The 22,766-nt window shown below is 30.7% G+C and overlaps 1 protein-coding gene across 16 annotated transcripts in view; it reads left to right on the top strand.

Moving 5' to 3' along the window:
* LOC139513412 (A-kinase anchor protein 9-like) overlaps positions 1–22,766 on the top strand; it is a 135,579-nt gene that overhangs the window by 61,037 nt on the left and 51,776 nt on the right. For 12 of the 16 annotated variants that reach the window (XM_071301853.1, XM_071301851.1, XM_071301849.1 and 9 more), the window contains 13 exons: positions 516–548; positions 2,752–2,828; positions 4,939–5,116; positions 6,565–6,777; positions 9,305–11,386; positions 12,016–12,137; positions 12,653–13,100; positions 13,846–14,048; positions 15,680–15,787; positions 19,763–19,918; positions 21,389–21,781; positions 22,092–22,243; positions 22,555–22,745. In XM_071301853.1, the coding sequence (XP_071157954.1) occupies positions 516–548; positions 2,752–2,828; positions 4,939–5,116; positions 6,565–6,777; positions 9,305–11,386; positions 12,016–12,137; positions 12,653–13,100; positions 13,846–14,048; positions 15,680–15,787; positions 19,763–19,918; positions 21,389–21,781; positions 22,092–22,243; positions 22,555–22,745 (4,356 nt within the window). The remainder of the gene's footprint in view (positions 1–515; positions 549–2,751; positions 2,829–4,938; positions 5,117–6,564; positions 6,778–9,304; positions 11,387–12,015; positions 12,138–12,652; positions 13,101–13,845; positions 14,049–15,679; positions 15,788–19,762; positions 19,919–21,388; positions 21,782–22,091; positions 22,244–22,554; positions 22,746–22,766) is intronic. The other 4 variants (XM_071301855.1, XM_071301847.1, XM_071301852.1 and 1 more) reach the window with 1 other exon arrangement.

Below are 22,766 nucleotides of genomic sequence, written 5' to 3'. Positions count from 1 at the left end.
GGGGACAGGACAATCATTTTTGCATTTCACTATATACTAACTTTGATAATAAATGTAATATAAATAAAGTGTATTTGCTATTTTCTATCAATACAAAGATTTCCATCTACAGTGGTCATTGATATATTATAGAACTTAAATACCATTGACCAGCTAGGATAAAATACTTGGAATTGATAGTAAATAGCATATACACTTTATATTATATGTATGTTCATAGTACATGTATACAGGAAAGCAGAAAACAAAAAATAAATGACTTTGGAAAAATGGGGAGAGCTAAAAAATATTGTCCTGCCACCAAGTACCTATGACTTTTGATAACATTTTTGAAATGCTCCTGGCATAAAATCTTTTACAAAAATTCATAAACATGCTCTAAATGCCCACGATTTCACGGGTGTGTTCTAGTAATATTGAAAGAAACAAGTTTTATTTCTTACTACTGATTATAACAAAATAGATATAGTGCATGTTTTTATGCTTGACTAATTATTTTTGCTTGATTGAACCAGTTGTGCAGACTGTTGAATTTGAGGTTCCGCATGGTGAGTTAATATGCAACATGCTTCACATATTATATACAGTGCTACACTTATTATAAAGCTTCCCTAATGCAGTTATTATTTTCAGCTCCAATCTTCATTCCTGTAAAAAATTGTCCAAGCAAATGAGGGAAATTTTAACCTGAATTTATAGCTTTATAGTTTTGGAAACCTACATTTATTTTAAATGGATTTATGTTCTGTTTTGTTTTTGGTTGGAAGGGTGGATTTTTTAGTGGATATATTTTCAGCAGTAGGAACAATTGTTATTTTAAGCTAGCTGTTGTTGCTTTGGTAAAGGCAAAGTTATATTAAAGTGAGGCTTTGTCATTACTTTGCATCTGTCAGTTATAAAGTCTGAAACTTTATAATCCATTTATTTACAATATTTCTTGAAATAGGAAATAAATAAAAGAGAAAATGTGCAAAGATAATAAAAAAGGCAATGTTTAGGCCAACCAATTTGCCTCAAATTTCAAATGCCTAACAACTACTATTGTTTTCTCTATATATTTAAGAGATGTAAAGAATTCCAATTAAAAAATTGAGGATACTACAAATCAACAGTAAATTTTTCATCTAACTTTTGTATATGAGTGAATACAGCCTCTTAAAATTCTGTGGTTAGGTTTACTGTAACTTGGAAGTTGGAATACTAACTTACTATGATAATATGATTCTTTATCTTTGAGAAAACAACCTTAGTATTAGGTATATAATTATAAATATGTAGAGGCATGACTTTAAATAGGTTGTATTGCAAACTGTCTCATTTGCACTGATACCACATCTTCTTATATCTATAGATATTTTCTCAAAAAACTTAGAGGAATCTATTTAAATGTGTGATTTTTCAAAGGATAGGAGAAAATATAGAACTGTTAATTAAAAGTAAAATCATTCCCTGCAAGATAAAAAGCTTAGCCAATTGAAATATATGAAAAAGCAATCTTCCCACACATTGATAAATAACCCCTATGTACTGGTATAACATTGTTTATAACATTATGTATTCAATGGATAACATCATATGTTATATACTTATAGATTTAAGAGTAGTTCCATCTCAAATGTACATTTATAATAACTAAAAAGTTCATATTATTGTTTTTAAAATGTTTAATAATCAAGCTAGCAGATTAACTTTATATCATTAAGAAATAATGTGTTGTCTGCTTTGAGCATAATTCTACTCTTTAAACTACTTCAAACTTAAAGCTGCATCCTGTTAACTATGCATACAGCTTTTGCTACAGGGAATTATAAATCTCTGGAGTATTAGAAAAGGATAAACATATTTATCAGCTTTAACAAGAGGAAGAACACTAGGGATCACTTGGTGGTTAGAGCATCGTAGTAGAACACTTTCTCGTAGCTGTTCTGTCATGACTGATGATATTTGAAAAAGACCAGAAGAAAAATCTGACGTTGAATTTAAATTCTTTAATAATTTGATATTCAAGCTGAAAACATTTCCATAAATTTCTTTTAAATGCAATCTATATTCAATGTATAACTAGTTTTGGTGAAGAATAAGAATAAACTTTGTTTTTATCTAAAAATTTATACAAAAAAAAACTTGTTAAGTAAATAGTAACCACCCTCATCCAGTTGAATCAAAACAGGTTTCTGGATGGTCTGTAAAGATTTATCTTTGGCAAAACAACTTTTATTCATGAAGTACAGATCAGATTTGATTTTCTAAATGAAGACTGCTGTTGTTATTGAATTGTGAACTTTGAAAATTTTAAATGGAGTCATACTTTTTTCTAGGCGATAATCTGCTGTTTTAAAAAAAAAATGACAAGAATATTTAATAGTAAATATCAAATTTGCATCATCAGTTAAATTGTAAATCCATCTTATTTTTAAAGTTTGTATGTTGTAACTTTATGTATACATTTAGCAAAGCCTTTCTTAATTTACGATAATTATACTTACCATTAGATACGTAGAAATTGTAGAATACCTGTTGTGAGCATAATTTTTTTTTGGTCAGAGCTGTTATAAAGATGTTTCATTCAGAAGGTATTGCATGTCCATATTTGTATAAACTGTCAACAAAGTACAACTTAGCACCTTCACACTGTTAAATTGTTTACATAAAAAGGTGCCAATATTTTAATGTTTTCATTGGTTTATGACATCAAACTGACAACGTCAGAAATTAACAATAAATCATCACGATTTGTTTGTCTGTTTGAAGGTGCCAAGGATTCAACATCTGTACAAATACAGAAAGCAATCAAGAAAATGGCTGACGAACATGAAAAACTATTACAGGTATGGTGAAAATTATATTTAGAAAAGAAATATCTGTTCAGTTGCATCGCATAAATTTAAAAAAAAAGATCAATCGAGTAAGCTATGATGGAATTTGTTAACCATATATGGATTCTTCATGTATATAACATCCACTTCCACTTGAATGCTGTTTTTATACGACTGCAAAAATTAAATTTTTTTTGGTCATATATTGGTATCACGTTGGCATCGTCGTCCAAAGACATTTTGTTTTCGCACTCTAACTTTAGTAAAAGTAAACAGAAATCTATGAAATTTAAACTCAAGGTTTATTACCATTAAAGGAAGGTTGGGATTGAATTTGGGTGTTTTGGTCTCAACAGTTTAGGAATTAGGGGTCAAAAAGGGCCCAAATAAGCATTTTTCTTGGTTTTCGCACAATTACTTTAGTATACATGTAAGTAAACAGAAATCTATGAAATTTTAACATAAGGTCTATGACCACAAAAGGAAGGTTGGGAATGATTATGGGAGTTTTAGTCCCAACAGTTTAGGAATTATGAGCCAAAAAAAGGTCCCAAATAAGCATTTTTCTTGGTTTTTCCACAATAACTTTAGTATTAGTTAATAGAAATCTATGAAATTTTAACACAAGGTTTATGACCACAAAAGGAAGGTTTGGTTTGATTTTGGGAGTTTTGGTCCCAACGAATTAGGGGCCAAAAGGGTTCAAAATTAAACTTTGTTTGATTTCATCAAAAAATGAATTATTGGGGTTCTTTGATATGCCAAATCTAACTGTGTATTCAGATTCTAAATTTTTGGTCCTGTTTTCAAATCAAAATTGAACTTAGCTTGATTTTAACAAAAATTGAATTCTAGGGGTTCTTTGATATGCTGAATCTAATCATGTACTTAGATTTTTGATTATTGGCCCAGTTTTCAAGTTGGTCCAAATCGGGGTCTAAAATTATTATATTAAGTATTGTGCAATAGCAAGAAATTTTCAATTGCACAGTATTCCGCAATAGCAAGAAATCTTCAATTGCACAATACCCACAGTATTGTGCAATAGCAAGAAATTTTCAATTGCACAGTATTCCGCAATAGCAAGAAATCTTCAATTGCACAGTTTTGCGCAATAGCAAAAAATATTCAATTGCACAGCATTGTCCCGTTTTCAAATTGGTCTACATTAAGGTCCAAAGGGTCAAAAATTAAACTTTGTTTGATTTCAACAAAAATTGAATATGTGGGGTTCTTCAATATGCTGAATCTAACCATGTATTTAAATTTTTGATATTTGGGACTGGTTATCAAATTGGTCCACATTGAGGTCTAAAGGGTCTAAAATTGAACATTATTTGATTTCATCAAAAATTGAATTCTTGGGTCTATGATATGCTGAATTTAACCATGTATTTAGATTTTGGATATTGGACCATACATAATAGGTAAATGTCCAATTTAAAAGTTTTTAAGTTTAAGTTCTTAGACCACATTCATTCTGTGTCAGAAACCTATGTTGTGTCAACTATTTAATCACAATCCAAGTTCAGAGCTGTATCAAGCTTAAATGTTGTGTCCATACTTGCCCCAACTGTTCAGGGTGCGACCTCTGCGGTCGTATAAAGCTGCGCCCTGTGGAGCATCTGGTTCTTATTTACACTTATGCTTATTTTGATAAAACTTTTGATTTAAAATATGAAATGAAAATCAGAACTTTTTATCTATTCAGTAAATGGATTTTTGTTGTCAAAATTATAAACAGATACTAAAGTAGCTCTCTTCACAATGTTCTACCCCTTAAGTACACTTATGTCCAAAAAACAACACTAAATAAGCATACCTGCTGATAGAGGGGGTATGAATTCTCAAGTGTTTAATGAAAAGTGTTTTCTGATATGTGATAAAACATTGGAATTTGGAGTATAATTTCATGGAGCAACTAGATATCTTCCTTTTATCAACATTAAAATTTACTTTATTACTAAAATTCATAGTTTAAAGAAGAAATTTTGCATAATTTTTTCTATTTTTTAATGAGGATTATTATGACACTGAACTCCTTAGTCAAAACAACAAATTGTAAATTGTGTTCTTTGAGCTAGAGGCATATATTTAACTGATGTTTTATTAAAAATTGCAGAAAATATCTGATGGACTTTCAAAATCTCCCAAGATAAGAACTCCACGGAAGAACAAGCAATCCCAGGGACAACAGACAGACGATGATACAGACACAGAGAGTATACGGTCCATGCCTGTTACTGAGGAAGAGTACCAACAATTAGAGGAGAAAGAGAAAATTGTTGAGACAGCTGAAGGCAAGTCATTTTAACATTTTATTTTTGACCAAATTCATCTTTAGTGATGATCATAATAAGTTGAATTTAAAAAGTCCTACATAGTAATATATTGTCTAGATGGATTATTTGAGCCACACTTAGCCACAGTAGTTATTAGTGTATTACACTTATCACCTTCCCTTTGTATAGAAGGTCAATGAAAAAACAGTTGACAATAAAAACTTCATTTAACGAATATTTGAAAGTCAGTGGAAGAACAGTTAACAATAAAAACTTCATTTAAGGAATATTTGTAAGGTCATAAGTTGTCAACCCTGATGTTTGCTCAAACAAATCTTTTATGTAGTAAGAACAAAAAGCTTATTGTGAAAAAAAAAAGATGGAAAGAATGAAATGTAGGTATAATTGTATGTTGAGTTTAGGAGATAAAATGAAAGCTTTGTATACAGATTTTATATTGCTGAGATTGTATATTCAGGAAACTGGCATCTATGTACAAATTTCATTGATAAACATTGATCAGACTATAAAAATAAATATACAAGTTTAAAGTATTTAAATTATGATCAATAAATCTCAGCAGTAGGTACAGGATATAAGTAATAGTTGCCAATCAGGCGTGACCATGTTTTAAAAATTCATTCTCTCTTTCCTTATATAAAGTAAAAGTTTTAAATGAGCTTTTTGATGGGAATTCATATGTAAAATAAAATACATGTGAAATTCCTTTGAAGCTGATCATAAAATGTGCTGAGTTTCCTTTTATATATATACCAGTTTTAAACTTTTTCATTTGTGTTTCGTTTCGTCTTTGGATAAACAGTATTTTAGAAAAAATAAGTTTTTCTTAAGAGGATGTACAAATATAGTTTTAACAAACGAGGAATATTTACATTTAAGATGCAATATTTTTGAAATATTATAATTTTAATAATAATTTTTCTTATCAGCCAAACTTGATCTATAACTTAAACAAATTGAGTTACAAACCAAGATAATACATGTTTAAGTTAAAGATTTGGGGTTTTAACACAGTTCCAAAAATATTTTCTTTTCCATTATAATTCAGAATACACATAATTTACTAATATATGGTTTAGTAATTTTTATGAATGGAATAATTTTTTGCTAAATGATAGAGAATGGCGAATGAATTGATAATGTGTTTTAGATTTTATATATTTACATGTTAAGGATGTAGCGAGTATTTGGATACAGTTTTTACAGATATTTCGAGAGTGCTCTTATGGAAAGGATTTTAGTTAATTGTGGATTTTAAATCATGTAAATGGATGTGTTATAAGCTATGAAACACAAGGTAATTTAGAACATAGTTTGAAATAAGGGAATGAAATGTGAATGTAAGGTACTTGCTGTTTTAATTAGATAGACCTACCTTTTATTACATAGAATAATGATAGAACACTGAATTGTATTGTTTTAAGACCGTTTTATTTGTGTTTCAGATGTGCGACAGACCTTGGAAAGCCAGCGTGAGGAGTTGGACCTGCTTCGTGCCTCTTTACTACAGGAATATGAACAACTGCTTACTGCCCGAACAGATCGTATGTCTGATGAATCTCAGGAAGTAGAAAGATTACAAGAAGAAATGGAACAGTTACAGAAACTTTACAACAAGCAAAAGGCCAAATTCCAGTCTGGTGGTCCACAGATCACAGGTATTAAATAATTGACATATATATTTGTTTCGTCTAACAGAAGTTCCACTGGAAAATTTGTTATAAATAATGTCATAATATCTGTTCCTGTTGGACCAAACATTCTATATCATTTATTCAGTTAGGAGCATATACTGCAATGGAAATGATATTACAGAAAATTTCTTCCACTTGGAACTTATATTATGAAGAAACTTGTATTCCGTGGCACATTAAGTTGAACAAAAGTTCATTCAATTTACATTTTACTTAATCCATGAACAGAATAAAGAAGTACTTTAGAAAAAAAAGGATCAAATATTTAAATGATACAAGGCTGATACATGGTTGATACCACTAAGATGGATTTTGACTTGAATTTAAAGGAACTTCAATAAAAATTCATTTACATGTCAGTCGATGGATTCATTAAATGCTTGTTAGCTTAGTATTCAGTAGCAAAATTGTTAAAAATATTAGTTGAAAACAAATGCCAATTTTCTTTATTATATCACTAGGCTAATTTGGAATTTTATTTTTAAGTTACAATTTTTTCAGAAATTAGATTTATTTTTTTAAAAATCCAATAATTTAAATGTCAAGACAAATAGGTAGATATATATGAAGTAGTATGCAGGTATTTTCCCACCTAAATGTATATGTATGGCAAATATGAACTGTAATGAAAACAGGGACACCTCTGTTTCCTGCACTGGACTACCAAGGGTTGATGTATTCCAGATGGTTTAGAATAAAAGATGTTGTTCATTTAAAAAAAAATATGTTGATGCTTAGATTTTCATATTGTTAATTTTTTGGTCTAAGGTGATAGATGACTCATTAGTAATCACCAAACTTTTCCAAAATAATACAATTTGACAAAAGGTCACAAGTAACTGCTACCAATATAATTAAATCAAAAGAATGCATACAAAAATCATTAAATACATGAGGTTTTAAATGGCAGATATTATGTTAACTTGACATTAAATTTAAACAAAATCTTAATGGATTTTGAACATAATATTCTGAGGGAAAAATAAGGATATTTAACAGTAGAAAAAAAAGACATAAATAAGCGCTTACATACCACTCTATGCATCATTTAATAATATCAAATTGATATATATTTAAAATATTAAATGAGCTTTGCATTTTTCAATTCATGTGTTTTCTTCAGTAAAATGATGTTTTACATATTATCATACAGAAATGCAACTTTCATGCCATCATAATTTGAATTGAAACTCATTTAAAATTTTGCATGCATACCAGCTTAATGGGGTAAATACTTCTGAATGGATATGAAAATTTAAGATTTTAGTAAATAAAAAGGGAAAAGTACATGACAGCACCTTCTTTATAAAGTAAATTTATTTAATGGAGAGCATTTTATCATTAGGGTTACATACCAAAGGTGCAAGATAAATAGTTTTTACCACATGTCCATCCTTCTTTTTATTTGTTATTCATCAGAAAAATTGTATTGTTGTGTATTTTGAATTTAATTGTTTTAGATATAGAGGATCTAAGTTTTTACTTTTCTGCTTTTCTACTTCATATTGATTTGTATGTGATTGTACATATAAGTAGTTTTGTCTATTATCATCTATTTCTGAGAAAGGACCATGCTGACTTTAATATGAAACCTTGCAACATCAATTACCACTCATTGATTTGATGCAGTATACTTAAAAAGAGCAATAAGAAAGACGTACAGTGCATGCCTGTATCTAAGCATGTAGCTGAATTATTTCTTCAAAAATGTCCAGAGAAATGTTTTTGAAACTTAAAGATACATATGAGAAGATAGCAATATAATTTAAAGGTTAAAAAAAAAATGGAAATAATCATAGCAGCCATCTTCGACTTAGGTTGTAATTAAATTTGTGCAAATTAAAATTGTCTACTGAGATTCAATGAAAATGTATGTAATAAATCTTGACAATTGTTGAAATATTGGTTGGATTTTTAACTAGAAAACTTCTCAAAACTAAATCTGGATGGGAAAATTGACGCCAGTTAAATTGCATTGTTGATGATTCCTTGCTAGTTAATGTTAATGTTATCAATATTAAATGTTGAGAGTAGCTAAACCGAACAGCAGGGTGAAAATACATTTCTCTAACTCTTCATCAATTTATCCCTTTCTGCCCCCATTGTATAAAAAAAAATATAAATCAACATGTGATTTGATTGATCTCAGTTTTTCATCGGTTAAAATCTGATTATGACGTCAAATTTTCTTCCTTCCTCTGAATTTCCTTTTGTGACGGCATGAAAAAAGGCAACCATGCCTAATGACGTCACATAGAAAGAACATTCACAAAGAAGGAATAAGTTTACCTGCATTTTGTTTAAAAATCATTAGAGAAACAGATTCCACCACCAAATCTCATGTAAAACGATATTTATCCACTTTGACAGTTAAATTTTGAATATTAAAAACGCTCCACGAGCCGCGCTGTCTCAAGTGAATAAATATTGCATCACACTTGATGCAGTGGTAGAATCTATATATATAATTATATTTCCAATTTATTTACAGATCTTTCCAGTCTCAAGACACAGTATGAAAATAAGATCAGTTCTCTTGAAAAATTCCACCAGGAAGAAATTCTACAATACAAAGAGGAAATAGAAAAACTGAATGCAAACCAACAGGATGTTTCGTCTCCAAAGAGGGATTCTGAGAGTGAAGCAGTGACATCTAGTGGTGTTCCAGATGAGCAAGAGACAGAAAGAGATTACTTGAAATCAGCATATAATTTGACTGTCATTTCTGATGATTCACTTCAGTTTGAAGATGAAACTAATGATAAAACCTTGCAGGAACTTAAAACATTGTTAGCAAAAAAAGAGGATGAAATATCAGACCTCCAACTCAAGATTTCTCAAGAAAACATTGAAAATCAAGAAATGCAATTTAAATTGACTGAAAATTCAGATAAAATTCAGGAACTTGAAAATAAATTACGGGTAACCCAAAGTGAACTGGATGATGTAAATTCATTAATGAGTGATAAAGATTGTAAAATAGAATCATTAATGAAGCAAAAACAAGCTCTTGGTGAAAAGTGTTTACGTGAATTGGAGGAGTGTGAAAACAAACATGCCAAAATTGTTACTGAAATAAGTGAAAAGTTCGAAAAAGTATTTACAGATCTGAAATCATCTCAAGCGGAAGTTTCCAAGTTAAAAGCTGAACTTGAAGCTTCTCAAGAACAGGAGAGAATGTTGGAAGAGCAATATGATGAATTACAACAACAACAAAAAGCAGCCATGAAAAATTTACAGGAACGATCAGAACATGACAATGAAGAAGTTATCAGTGAAATAAAACTTACTCATGAGAAAGAAATGGAAACATTGAGAGAAAAACATAAAGAAGAACTTGATTGTTTATCTGAAAAGCAGAAAGAGGATCTCAGTACATTAAAACAGGAACTTGAAAATGTCCATCAAGAACAAATTGAAGAGTTACAGCATCAACAAAAAGAGAAGAATGAATCTCTATGTCAAGATCTAGAACATGAGAGTCAAGTTGAACTTTCAACTGTTCAAACAGAATTCAAAGTTCAAATGGAAGTTGAATTGAAACGGCAAGCTGCAGACATAACTTCAGGCCATGAAAAAGAAATTAAAAAATTAAAAGAGGATTATGAACAGAAAATAGACGATATGAAAAACCAAATACAATCTGAAATGACAAAACAAGACCCAGAAAAATCAAATGACACCAAAACTAAGGACCAAGTTATTGAGGCAGTTATACAAGAAGTCATTGAAGATAAGATTGAAAAAGCATTCTCTCCAGTAGAAGAAAAAGGTGTTGTTATTGAAGATGAGGAATCTTTAGTGAGTCGAGATAGTGATACACAGTCTCAGGAAACAGTCATAGAGGTGTCTAAATCAGAGGAGGATACTGTCAAGGAGAGGGCTTTAGGCGGAACAGATAAAACTGAGGCTGATGGGGACAGTTTGGAGGAGGACAAAGACACTAAAGACAATACATTATCTGAGTCATTGTTACAGACTGACCAATCACAAGACTTTGATATGATTGATTCATCTCAAGATTTTGATCAAACAGCATCGTCCCGTGACTTCACACAAACTGCTTCAACGTTCAGTGCTTCGTCTAGCGATTCTAGTGAGAAGGGATTACTTCCTGCTGGAAAAACTCACGATAATACTGTGGCTGTTCTCATGCAAGAAATTGGAAGAGCTAAGGAGGAAACTGTTAAACAACTTCAGGAGGAATATCATGCAGAAATAAATCAGCTCAATGAAAAATTGAAAGAGGCAGCTGAGAAAAATTCTAAATTGGAGGAAAATTTCAAAGATGAAAAGGATAAAATTATTGAGGATTATGACATGAAAATCAAAGCTTTGGAAGAAAACAGTACAGCTTCTAAGGAAGAAATCGAAAAACAAAATAGACTGAAACGAGAATTAATCAAAGAACATGAGGATAATGTGTCCAAACTTAACAAGGAATATGACGAAAAAATGGAATTACTAAAACAGGAGTTAGAAGAATCTTTTGACAGTGAGAAGGAGGAACTGAAAAAACAACATGAACTGGACTTAAATGAAGCAGAGGAAAAATATGAGACTCTTATTGATCGTAAGTTATATTTGTTTATGCATTATTTGTATAAATTGGTTATCCTTTCCAATGTTGTCAAACCAAGTAAACACCAATCAAGTTATTGAAAACAAATAGACTTATCTCCCTTTGCTCATTGTGAACAAAAATGCTTTTTTTTTATATTTTATTGTGAAACAACACTTATTCAATTCTATTAGAAAATAAACACATCTCTTTTTTGACTTAAGGTAAACCATACAATGAGGTACACAAACAGAACTGTAATGGCTTACAAATTGTATAACTGATAAATGTGAAGACATTGTGTATGACTATCATATGTAAAAACTAGGAAAGCTAAAAGAAAAGTGAATGGCTGTTCTATGTAAATACTGAAATATGTTTTACACCTAAATATAGAGGACATAACTATAATATGTTAAACTAAAATGGCTAAAATCACAAAAATACTGAACTCTGAGAAAAATTCAGAACGAAAAGTCTGTAATCAAATGGCAAATCAAATGATAAAACACATCAAACGAATGGACAACAACTGTCATATTCCTGACTTGGTACAGGCACTTTCAAATGTAGAAAATGGTGCATTGAACCTGGTTTTCAGACAGTGTATGATTATTGTATACAATGCTCTATGTTTACAGGTATAAAAAGTGGTGAGGCTCCTGAAGTGGCTGATATTATACATGAACGGTATGATACAGAGTTAGAAATGGCTAAAACACTGATGCAACAGGAATTTGATGAAACCATAGAATCTGAACAGGTAAACTAATAAGATCATTGTTTAAACTATAACGAGTAATTATCAGGGAAATGTTTCCTTTTCATCTGGTTTAAATATTTGGAAAGAGCATTTTATGAAATTAAAACAGCACAATAATGTTTACTGTTTTTCTGTTACATATTCCACTTACATAGATGTGAAAAAGTGGTCTGCATGGGTCTTTTAGTCACTTTACACTTGAAAATGTTCAGTCTATACATTACTTTAATAGGAAAAAGTGTGATCGACTTGTTTCAAAGTTTCTAAATCTAGAAGAGAAATACCACAAAACAAGTTGTTAGTAGGAGTAAATATTTTCTAAAACCAACAGTTAAGCCTTTCTATGCATGCTATGCACTTGTTGGGAACTAAAATTTACCATTGTTTTTATGAAGGTGACACTATACATGCACATCTTTAGCAAGCATTGAGCTTCAACTGGAGTTTTGCATGTATGATAACTTTATATTCCTAAATATATATTTTTTCTTATAATTATGATAATTTCATTAAAGGCCAGATTTATGGAACAGCATCAAGAATTAATGGATAAGTTTATAGGTGAACGTCAGGCAGAGGCAGAAGAACTCAGAATGCAACATGAAAAAGATATATCAGAATGTAGAAAGACTATTATTGATGAATATGATGCCAGAATTTCTGAGCTGGAGCAAAATCAAGAATTAGAAATCTCAAAATTGAAGGAAGAATTGACCAAGATTGTGTCTGAACCAGAGGATGTACCAGCTATTAAATCAGAAGAACAAATCCAGAAGACAGAGCAAGAACTAGAGACTGAGGAAGAAACCAGGGAACCAGACTTATCATCCGACCCTGAAGTAGCCCGTCGTAGGTCTAGTGAAGAGAAGGATAACTCTATAGAAGACTTAAGAGACACCCATACCTCAATCATAGCCAGGATAGAGGCAGAATATGAGGAGAAACTTAAACGCATCAAAGAAGGTAAACTATTTACAAAGGCCTTATAAATATTACCATACTGTAGATTCACTATTCGCATGATACCAAATTTTATGTATTTCGTGGTTACAGGTGATCCACATATTCAATTATTCTACCAATAACAAATTTTACCTATGGTTGTATATAGATTTGAGCAAAAACACAAATTTAAATATATCAGAAAATACAATTTTTAGTGAATCCTCAAAATTTGTACCCACGAAAAATATATGAATGTACAGAAGTGTAAAAAATGCCTGGACAATCTGTTTTATTTAGTGTTAATTTTATGCTTGAGAGGTAAAACTGAACTGTTGTTCATGTTGTAGAATCAATTTGTTGTTGGAATTGTACACATTCTGCCATGAAATCAGATTTATTCAATGTTATCTGATTTTGATTTAACCATATTTTGTTTGAAAACATGACATACAAAGTACGATTGCTGTGTTTAATAAAGGGATTCAGCAACAAGTCTTTTTCCCTCTTATTGATATTATCTTTAAAGTTTAAATCAAGCAAATTAATATCCATTTAAAATGGTAACGACTAAATTATTTAGGAATCCATCTTTAAATTACAGTAAAGTGTACCAAATTAGTACAAAATAATTTTTAATGGCAGCAAAGATTTCTTACTTTTATGATTAATTGATACAAGGAATAGGTACCATCATCACCTATGCTGGTGATATACAACACTTTAGACACATTTATATGTATGTGAAACTTTCATTTAATTATAGAAATAGCGAGTACCCACTCCACTCATTCTGATGATTTAGATGGTGGTAGTGTAGATACTGTAACATCAAGGAAGAGTGCTGAACAACATAAACAGGAGTTATTGGCCTTAGAACAACAAATGTCAGAGAAACATCAAAAGGAAATACAAAATCTACAGACTCAGCACCAGGCTAGAATAGAAGACATGGAAGACAAGTACAAGGTATTATCTCCCTTTAATTGTGATTTTGATATTAGAATATCTACATAATATTCAACTTCATTCTTGTATATGTTGTGTACTAGTTATCATTTTGTACAAATTATAATTTGCACAAAAAAATCGTACAAATTATAATTTGTATTTTGACTTTGTACAAATTGTAATTTGTACAAAAAGTGTCTGTACAAATTACAATTTGTACAAAATTTGACTAAATTTCACTTATAACTGGTACAACAATTTATAGTATGGAATTTTTTTATTAAAAAGCATTAATACACACTATTAACCTAATATTAAAAATACAAAAATACCCAGACAGAGACAGGACATATATAATTGAAAAATGCCAATTCCAGTTGATGCTGTTAGTATACTAGAAATTTGCCCCAGGTGAAATTCTGATAGAGTAATAAAAATTGGCTTCAGTAACAATTCTGAATATAATAGAAGTTGGCCTTAGTGACAATTTTGATAGTATAATAGAAATTGATCTCAGTGATAATTCTGATAGTATTATAGAAACTGGCCTCAGTGACATTGAAGCACCAATCATACGTGCCAGGAACAATGGACAAAGGAGTGTGCACTGTCTGTCCAACAGATCCAAGCCATATATCTAACCATGAATAGGGGGTATTGTCATTATACCAATTTCTCAGTATGATCTTGCCTAAACAATATCTTAGGGTAACTTATTGAATCTGGAGAATTTGGGTAATGCATTGGACTAGCTGTATGAAATTAAACATGGCATATGTCGAGAAATCAAATTGATTTAGAAGCTGATAAATACACATATATATTCGCAGCAACATCTTCTCAGCTTCAACTTTGTTGCATGAAACAGTTAAAAACTGGTGGTAAGGGCGTTCTTTCTTGTAAATGCAAAGGGGGTGCAGCACTCATTATGAACGAAAAACCAAAAGATATTGTGTAATTCCCAATGCCATAATTCACTCACATGCTCCAACAAATGATATAGAACTATCATTGAATTTTGAAAATCAAGGTTAATTGTGTGGGCATTGAATAAAAATTTATATAAAGTGTATCAATGCATTTTTATATAACAAATTTCATAGTATAAATGATTGTACAAGTTATAAGTGAATTTTAGTCAAATTTTGTACAAATTGTAATTTGTATTTATTTCTATTATAATTTGTACAAAATGATAACTTGTACACAACATATACAAGTATTAACCTTTATTCACTTTTTTGGAATATTTACTTTTTTATCTGTGGAAATGTTTAAAGTTATTTGTTTCCACATCTAAGACACCTGAATGCTTCAGATTAAAAAGATTAGATTAATATTGTATCCTAGATATTGAATACAATGACATACACTGACGAATTCTGTTCATATGTTGACAGAGTACTTCAACTAATGTACCAGATATTGTACTTAAATTCTGGTCAATCATTATCTCTTATTTGGCCATGATGCCTTACAGGTGGGTTTTTTTCAGACTTAAAAAAATCACTAGTTTGAATATATTTTACAGAATAAACAATTACAAACCTTTAGCTATCTAAAAGTTATAAAATTCACCTTGTCACACTTGAAAGTTCGTCAAATTTAACAGATAATTATAATTACAAATCTTTACTTCTTTCTTGCAGAAAGAGATTGGAAACCTGAAGAAAATTTTGGAGTTTTTACAGCATTCCTCGAGTTCAGAAGATACCATTCAAGGGCAGCTAGCATCTCCTGCTCAAACTGTTCCTATGGTAAATATATAAAAACATTTTTAAACGTCTAGGTCATTGTCAAATGATGTTTTTTAATTGTACCTCAAAGTTTAAGATACTGTTGGATTATTTTTTTACTTTCACAGTCAGATCTTAGAAACTAATATACATAATCTTTACTAATTCTGACTAGGTGCTAATTGACAGAGGTCTCTTAATTAGCCTATTCAATACAATATAGACATTTTGAGAGGTGCTTTCACTGATACGGGGCATCATACCATATATATTGTCTTTTCTCCATGTCATCATTCTTTACAACTTGTTTTTGTGCTGACTGTTCAAACTCTCTCTGGAATCCTAAAGTTTTGTTTAATTATTGATTTGTTTAGTCATGATATGTTATGTAATAGAGTAAGTAAAGGTATGTTTTTCAAACACATGTTACAAGGCCAGTAACAGTAAAGATGACTCAGAATATTTCAATTATATAGATACCTACACACATGCATGAACAAGTTTTAGAATTTACATCTAAACTGTAAAACTTCATACTGTTTAAACAATAAACAAAGGTTGAAAATGGCAAGACATATTGTCACTATAAACAAGGAGAAAAGCTGGATATTCTATGGTTTACATAGAGATGCTTTAAGTTAAAAAAAATGTCTGTAGTGTTGTCCTTGACCTCATTTTTATCTCGTCAAAGAAGATAGTCACAGAATGCAAAAAAAAGGGAAGCTTAACATAAGAGATTTATGTTTCAGAGGGTAGTCAACTCGGATGCTTCATACCTTGTATAATTGTAAACAGATCTTTGCCTTATGTTACGAAAACTCCATCTTTCATATGCATTATGTTGTTCTGAAACTGCTGAAAAAAATTACAGTTTATTGTCATGTGAATTCTACCCTAATATGCTATTTATCTTACCTCCTATACATTTCTAGGAATATGATTGTTTAAAAGCAACGGTGTGTATATTTCATATTGGGTTAGTAGACAGGGCTTATTTCAATACATGGTTAATAGTTGTAGTGTAAAGTCTCTTTATAAAAACAACACGGCGTTGTGAAATAATCTTAAAGATTTCATTAGATGAAGAAATTGATGATGCACAATTGAAATAAATTCATAAAACACATTTAAAGTTAATAATTTGTTGTTATTGGCAATTTTTATTGTATAGATCCATTGAAGTATATTCTTAATACTAACGGTATTTAAGACTTGATCATTTTGACAGGTCACTAGTCTAAATACCACAGGTTGAGGTAGTTGGTAAGATAAATTTGTTACATAGTGTGCAAGTGACCTATTGTGATATATATGAGGTCACTAAATTCCATATAGGGATGCCAGCTTCGCTCTCACAACATATGGAATTTACTGACCCTATGTATTAGGTCACTAGCACACTATGTAACTAATGATATTGGATTGAATGATGATCTATCAACGAGGGGTCAACGTGTGTCAGACAGGGTTCAGCAGATCTGACCTTATTACATGGATCAGTTTCTTGGTCAATTCAGTATTTCCGTAACAATAAGCAGAAGGTCAATTATATTTGGTTTGTGAAAAATTTGTACATTGCACATGTACTTCTAGCAGTTTTCATCTGACCTTGACCCAATTCCAAGGTTCATTGGTCAATGTCAAGTTTTTGTGTTTTGGTCCATTTCTCAATTAAGTCTAGAAAAAAAGTCAGCTTTAGTTGGTATATTTGCATTGGCTCTCATATTAAATGTACCTATGTTCTTTAGATCCTCTAGTTTAATTTCCATTCTTATAAAATTGAGAATGGAAATGGGGAATGTGCCAAAGAGACAACAACCCGCCCATAGAAAATAACAACAGCAGAAGGTCACCAACAGGTCTTCAAAGTAGTGAGAAATTCCCGCACCCGGAGGGGTCCTTCAGCTGGCCCCTAAACAAATATATACTAATTCAGTGATAATAAACGCCATACTAATTTCCAAATTGTACACATTATGTATATATTTGCCATGTGATTAGGACTTTCCGATTTGATTTTCCTCTGAGCAGTATTTTTTTTTATTATACTTTTTTTTTGCATCTTGCTGACCACCAAGATACTGGTGTCCTATTTAAGCATTCAGAATTGTCTTTCAAAAGGGATCTGATAAATTTATATATTTGACATTGACTTTGAAATTTGACTCCTATTAAAGAAAAATCCTTTTCTAATTTCTGTCTGGTTCATAACTTTTTTTTTTTAATTTACAATGTCTACAAAACATTGGCTGAACGTAAACAGATGCATCATGGACTGGGTGTGTGTCATATACCAAAGTCAGGTCATTTTGACCTTGACTTTGACCTTTGACTCCTATGATAGTGAAACATTAACTTATTCTAGTTCAGTGAAAAACTTTTGTAAAGTAGCACTTAAATTGACAAAACTTAATATGCATTGTCGCAATACTGAATTTCACAGCAGCAACTATATGGACAGCTCTAGTGTGCTAAATGTATTTCCGTCATAAGATAAGAATGCATGTACAGTAGACATATATAAAAATGCTTTATAAGTACATGTATGTTTTTTGTCAAATTAATGTGAATGTTTTTGCTTTGTGAATCATCAGTTACAATGTGATTTATAAATGTTGTAATATTTTTTCAAAAACTGATAAATTAGATTTGTATTAAACAATTTTCTGGTGTATAGAAACATGTTAGTAACAGCTGACTGTGTATTGATTACACTATAACATAAATTATTGAATACCTATCTATTTAGAAAAGTACTTAAAACAACCTGCTGTCTTTTGTTAAACATTTTCTGGTCTTTTTTTTTTAAATTTTTTATATAAAAGGCAATTTTTCACTGCATTTTATTGGTTATAGGGAAAATTTAATTTATGAATAGTTAGGACTGATGGTTTGAATTGGAAGTTTCTTCTGTACCTAGAATAAATTAAACATGCTTTTTTTCACTTATTTCTTTAAAACTACAAATTTCAGAAACATATTTTTCAAAAGGACATAATTATTTTAATAATTAAAAGCAAAGGGGTTTAACTTTGACAAATTATACAATGAACAGTTTGTCTTATAACCTGTGATAAATTTATACAATGTGAATGTTGTATTCACAGAACATTAAAGAAAAGCACTTAGAAAAATATTTTTTAATAGTTTTGTTGCAAGATTGATCTGTTAAAGTCATGTAACAAGTTTTATTGAACCAGTACATGCATACATGTATATATACTAAACTTAGTCCTTTATGCATGTTTTATACATCTATTACACACCTAGAAGTATTATGGGTCACAAGTAATATTTCATTCAGTGTTTTAATAATGTAGATAACAAATTTAGTGTGACTGAGGCATTGTGTCCTTTGGATGCAGATTCCTGTTCTAGTTGTAGTTCTATAATGATGTAAATGATCAAAACTGCTTGTTTGGAAAGTTTTTGAATATGTTGATGATTTTCAATTAAGCTGATAGTAAAACATAATTTTTAAAATAGTTCTATTGGTTTAAATTAACATATGGGTGAAATTTGTCCACTTCTCCACTTCTGTCTGTTATAAATTTTAGATTACCGGTAAATATATGTTTTTACTTATGAATCATCATATTAAAAGTCTATTGATCTGAAGTAACATCTGTTTAATGTGACTGTGGCAGGATGAACACATCTTACTTATATGGTAAAATTCTTAATTGTACTGACAATGAATTTTAATGAAATTTACAGATATCTTCATTGAAGGTAAAAGGAACTTATTTTCCATGCAAAAATTCAATAAAGCAAATTTGTTTATTGAGTATATAAGAGATCAACAACATGCATTAGACAAACCTTTTTCATTCTGGACAGCTTTAGATTTTTAGTCTACTTTTGCTGTTGCATTTGTACAGAGAAAAACTTGTACATTCTGCTTATCTGCCTCATCAGTAGTGATTATAGAATCCAAGATCTATTTTCTGATGAGAGCTGTTTAATAAATAAAAAAAAACACTTTTTCTATTACAGTTGGAAAGTTTAGAAGAGGAGATAGTAGCAGAAGACAGTGGACGTTATGTTCCATCTAGGAGCACCCCTCGAGATGACATGGAATCTTCTATAGAGAGAGTAGAAGTCACCCAGGTGGTCAGACGACCTCAACAGATCAGTCCAAGGGATAAAAAGGTAAACGTTATACAATGTACTTAGTAACATTGCACATGAGTTATAGGGAAAATTAAATAATCAATGCTTGGTATGGGTTTCATTGATATCTCAATTCAAAATTGGTCATTTCTTAAAATAAAAATATAAAAACAGAAATATTTTTAGTGAAAGAAACGGTAAGAATCCTACATTTAAAGTATAACTAAGAGCTATCTTGATCTTGCTTTTGTGAGTATGTAATGCTTCCTTGGAAATATCCAGTAACTTATCAAGATTATGAAAGCAATAAAACCTTTGATATTTTGGTTACTTAATTGTATTATTGTCTTATGTGTAATCACCCTACACTCCCTTGTGTACAATAATTAGATTGACATAACAGGTAAAGTTGAAATAAGGAAAATGCTTTAGAATCAGGTCATTTTTATGCCCCACCTAAGGTAGTAGAGGGGCATTATGTTCTCTGGTCTGTGGGTATGTTCGTTCATTTGTTCGTCCACCTGTTCGTTCGTTCGTCCATCCGTTTGTTCGTCTGTTCGTCCGTCCTTTCGTCCCGCTTCAGGTAAAAGTTTTTGGTCAAGGTAGTTTTTATGAAGTTGAAGTTCAATCCACTTGAAACTTAGTACACATGTTCTCTATGATATGATCTTTCTATAAATTTTAATGCCAAATCAGAGTTTTTACCCCAATTTTACAGTCCCCTGAACATAGAAAATGATAGTGTGAGTGGGGCATCCATGTACTTGGGACAGATTCTTGTTAGAAATTTATCAATTAGTTTGTTTTTCTAACTGAGTAGTTATCAATTTCCCCACTTTTATCACTTCTTTTCAAGTAAAAAAGAAACATAGTGCATCACATATATCATTCTAACCTTATCCATGAACATTTTTTTAAATTTTTCAATGTAATGTATACTCAGATAATCAAGTTACAAAATAACCTGTATGTGTGTCATCATACTTGTAAAGAAATTTACTTAAATTGTGCAAGGTGCATGAATCTTTAATCTTTTCTGAAAATATCAATGCTATTTATGTCAAAGTGATATATAAAGTTTGAGTTATCTTCCTTTGTCCATTATTCTACAATTATGTGCTTTAAAATACAATGCTAGGTTTACTTTTCAGTTCCCACTGCTAAACAAATGCAATCTTTACCCCGCTATTATTGAATGTGCTACGTAGCTTGATCTTCCCCTGGTTTGCACTATTGTAAATGTTATATATCAATTATAGTGGTAAACATACTGTAAATTATAAGTAATAATTATATATGGAGTAGTGTTCATATTTTTCATAAAAATATATATCAGGAAATAAGAATTTCTAATGAATTAAAAGATTTAAATTGTCAGTAGCTTATTTGTATGATCACTTTTAACTTTTCAATAAAAAGGGGAAAAAATGTTGTGTTACTTTAGCAAATATGGTCTGAAATCAGATATGTAGTTTTCGGGATTTTGAATTATATCAATTATTTTTGCAGGAAATCCCTGATGAAACTGATGATGAACCATTGATCCAGTTTGACAAATCTAAGGGAGATAATCAAGAAGAAGATATGGGTTCTGAGATATCTGAGGAACCTATACTTCCTGATTCAGCTCCACCTAGACAACTCTCAGCGTCTACTTTTGACTTTGATGCTGGACTGGACTTTAAACCTGATTTTGTGGAGGAGGATGAAGACTATGACAGATCAAGTAGTTTACAGGACAGAGAGGATTCTGGGAGTGGAAGATCTACTCCGGATGAATTGATGCAAACAAGGGCGCTGGCTGATACTCTAGCCAATCTAAAACCTGTTTCTACGTATGAATCAGGTGAACTTCCTGTGTCTGCTGAGGTTGTCAAACAAAAGGATAGCAAAATCAAAGATGTAAGTTTTATATTTAGTCAAGGGTCTGCTTATCCATTGCTAATGGAAAACAAATGGTGTGTCAGTTTTAAATATTGGTGTATATTGTAAAAAATAGTTTTGTATTTATTTATTATCTGTAGCATACTAAATGAAAAGTGATTACTTAAGAAATTGGTCATTTGTGTTTGTAAGTTCAAATCAAAATATAAAGTTCAGTAGTCTTTGCAAATTTGATGTTTCAAATTATATCTACTATCCCTTAGTATTTTCAGCTCTTGAATTAACATTTAAAATCAAGTTTCTTATTTTCATTGTGTTTGTTTTACAGCTAGAAGAAGAGATTAAGAAGCTGACTCAAAGATTACAAGACCAGATTGAGGAAGAAAGACTGATTCTAATGAGGAGAGAGAAAGAATCACAAGAAGATCAAAATCTAGAACTAATGTTAAAATCTGACTTGGAGAGAGTTAACAATGATAGGTAAGATAGTGATGTCTTGCAGATGTTGTGTTTCATTGATGACTGGCTTTTGACATCTAAGCTTGAGTTTAGATATTTCTTATAAGATTGTAGTAAGCCAGAACTTTTTGTAATGCTTGAAGATCAGGAGATGATTTTTGGCTCATTAGGACATAATGATGACTTACAGATCAAGTAGGTGTTTTAGATTGGTGGATTGACTTTCAATTCTTCCCTTTCATGAAAATTGATTTTCCCAGATTATTTTGGTTACGGCTTCACTCCTGCTGAAATAATTGCATTAATTAATAGTTTACACCTTACTTTTACAGAGAATCTGTACAGAAAACAAATGAACAACTGTTACAGCTATTGTCAGACTCTGTCAAGACTTATCTCAATGTAGAAGATAGTATTAACAAAAAACTGGTTAAGATGGTTACAGAGGGAGATAAATCAACAGGCAGTAAAGGGAGATCACCCCCTAGAGATCAGCAGAGGTCACCTCCATTAGGTGCTGAAGGTAACAAGATTATATTTGATA

Source organism: Mytilus edulis, chromosome 2 (genome assembly GCF_963676685.1).
Source record: "Mytilus edulis chromosome 2, xbMytEdul2.2, whole genome shotgun sequence".
Lineage (NCBI taxonomy): Eukaryota > Metazoa > Mollusca > Bivalvia > Mytilida > Mytilidae > Mytilus > Mytilus edulis.
The sequence above is the reverse complement of the archived record's forward strand: the minus strand, read 5'-3'. Positions and strand labels throughout refer to the sequence as shown.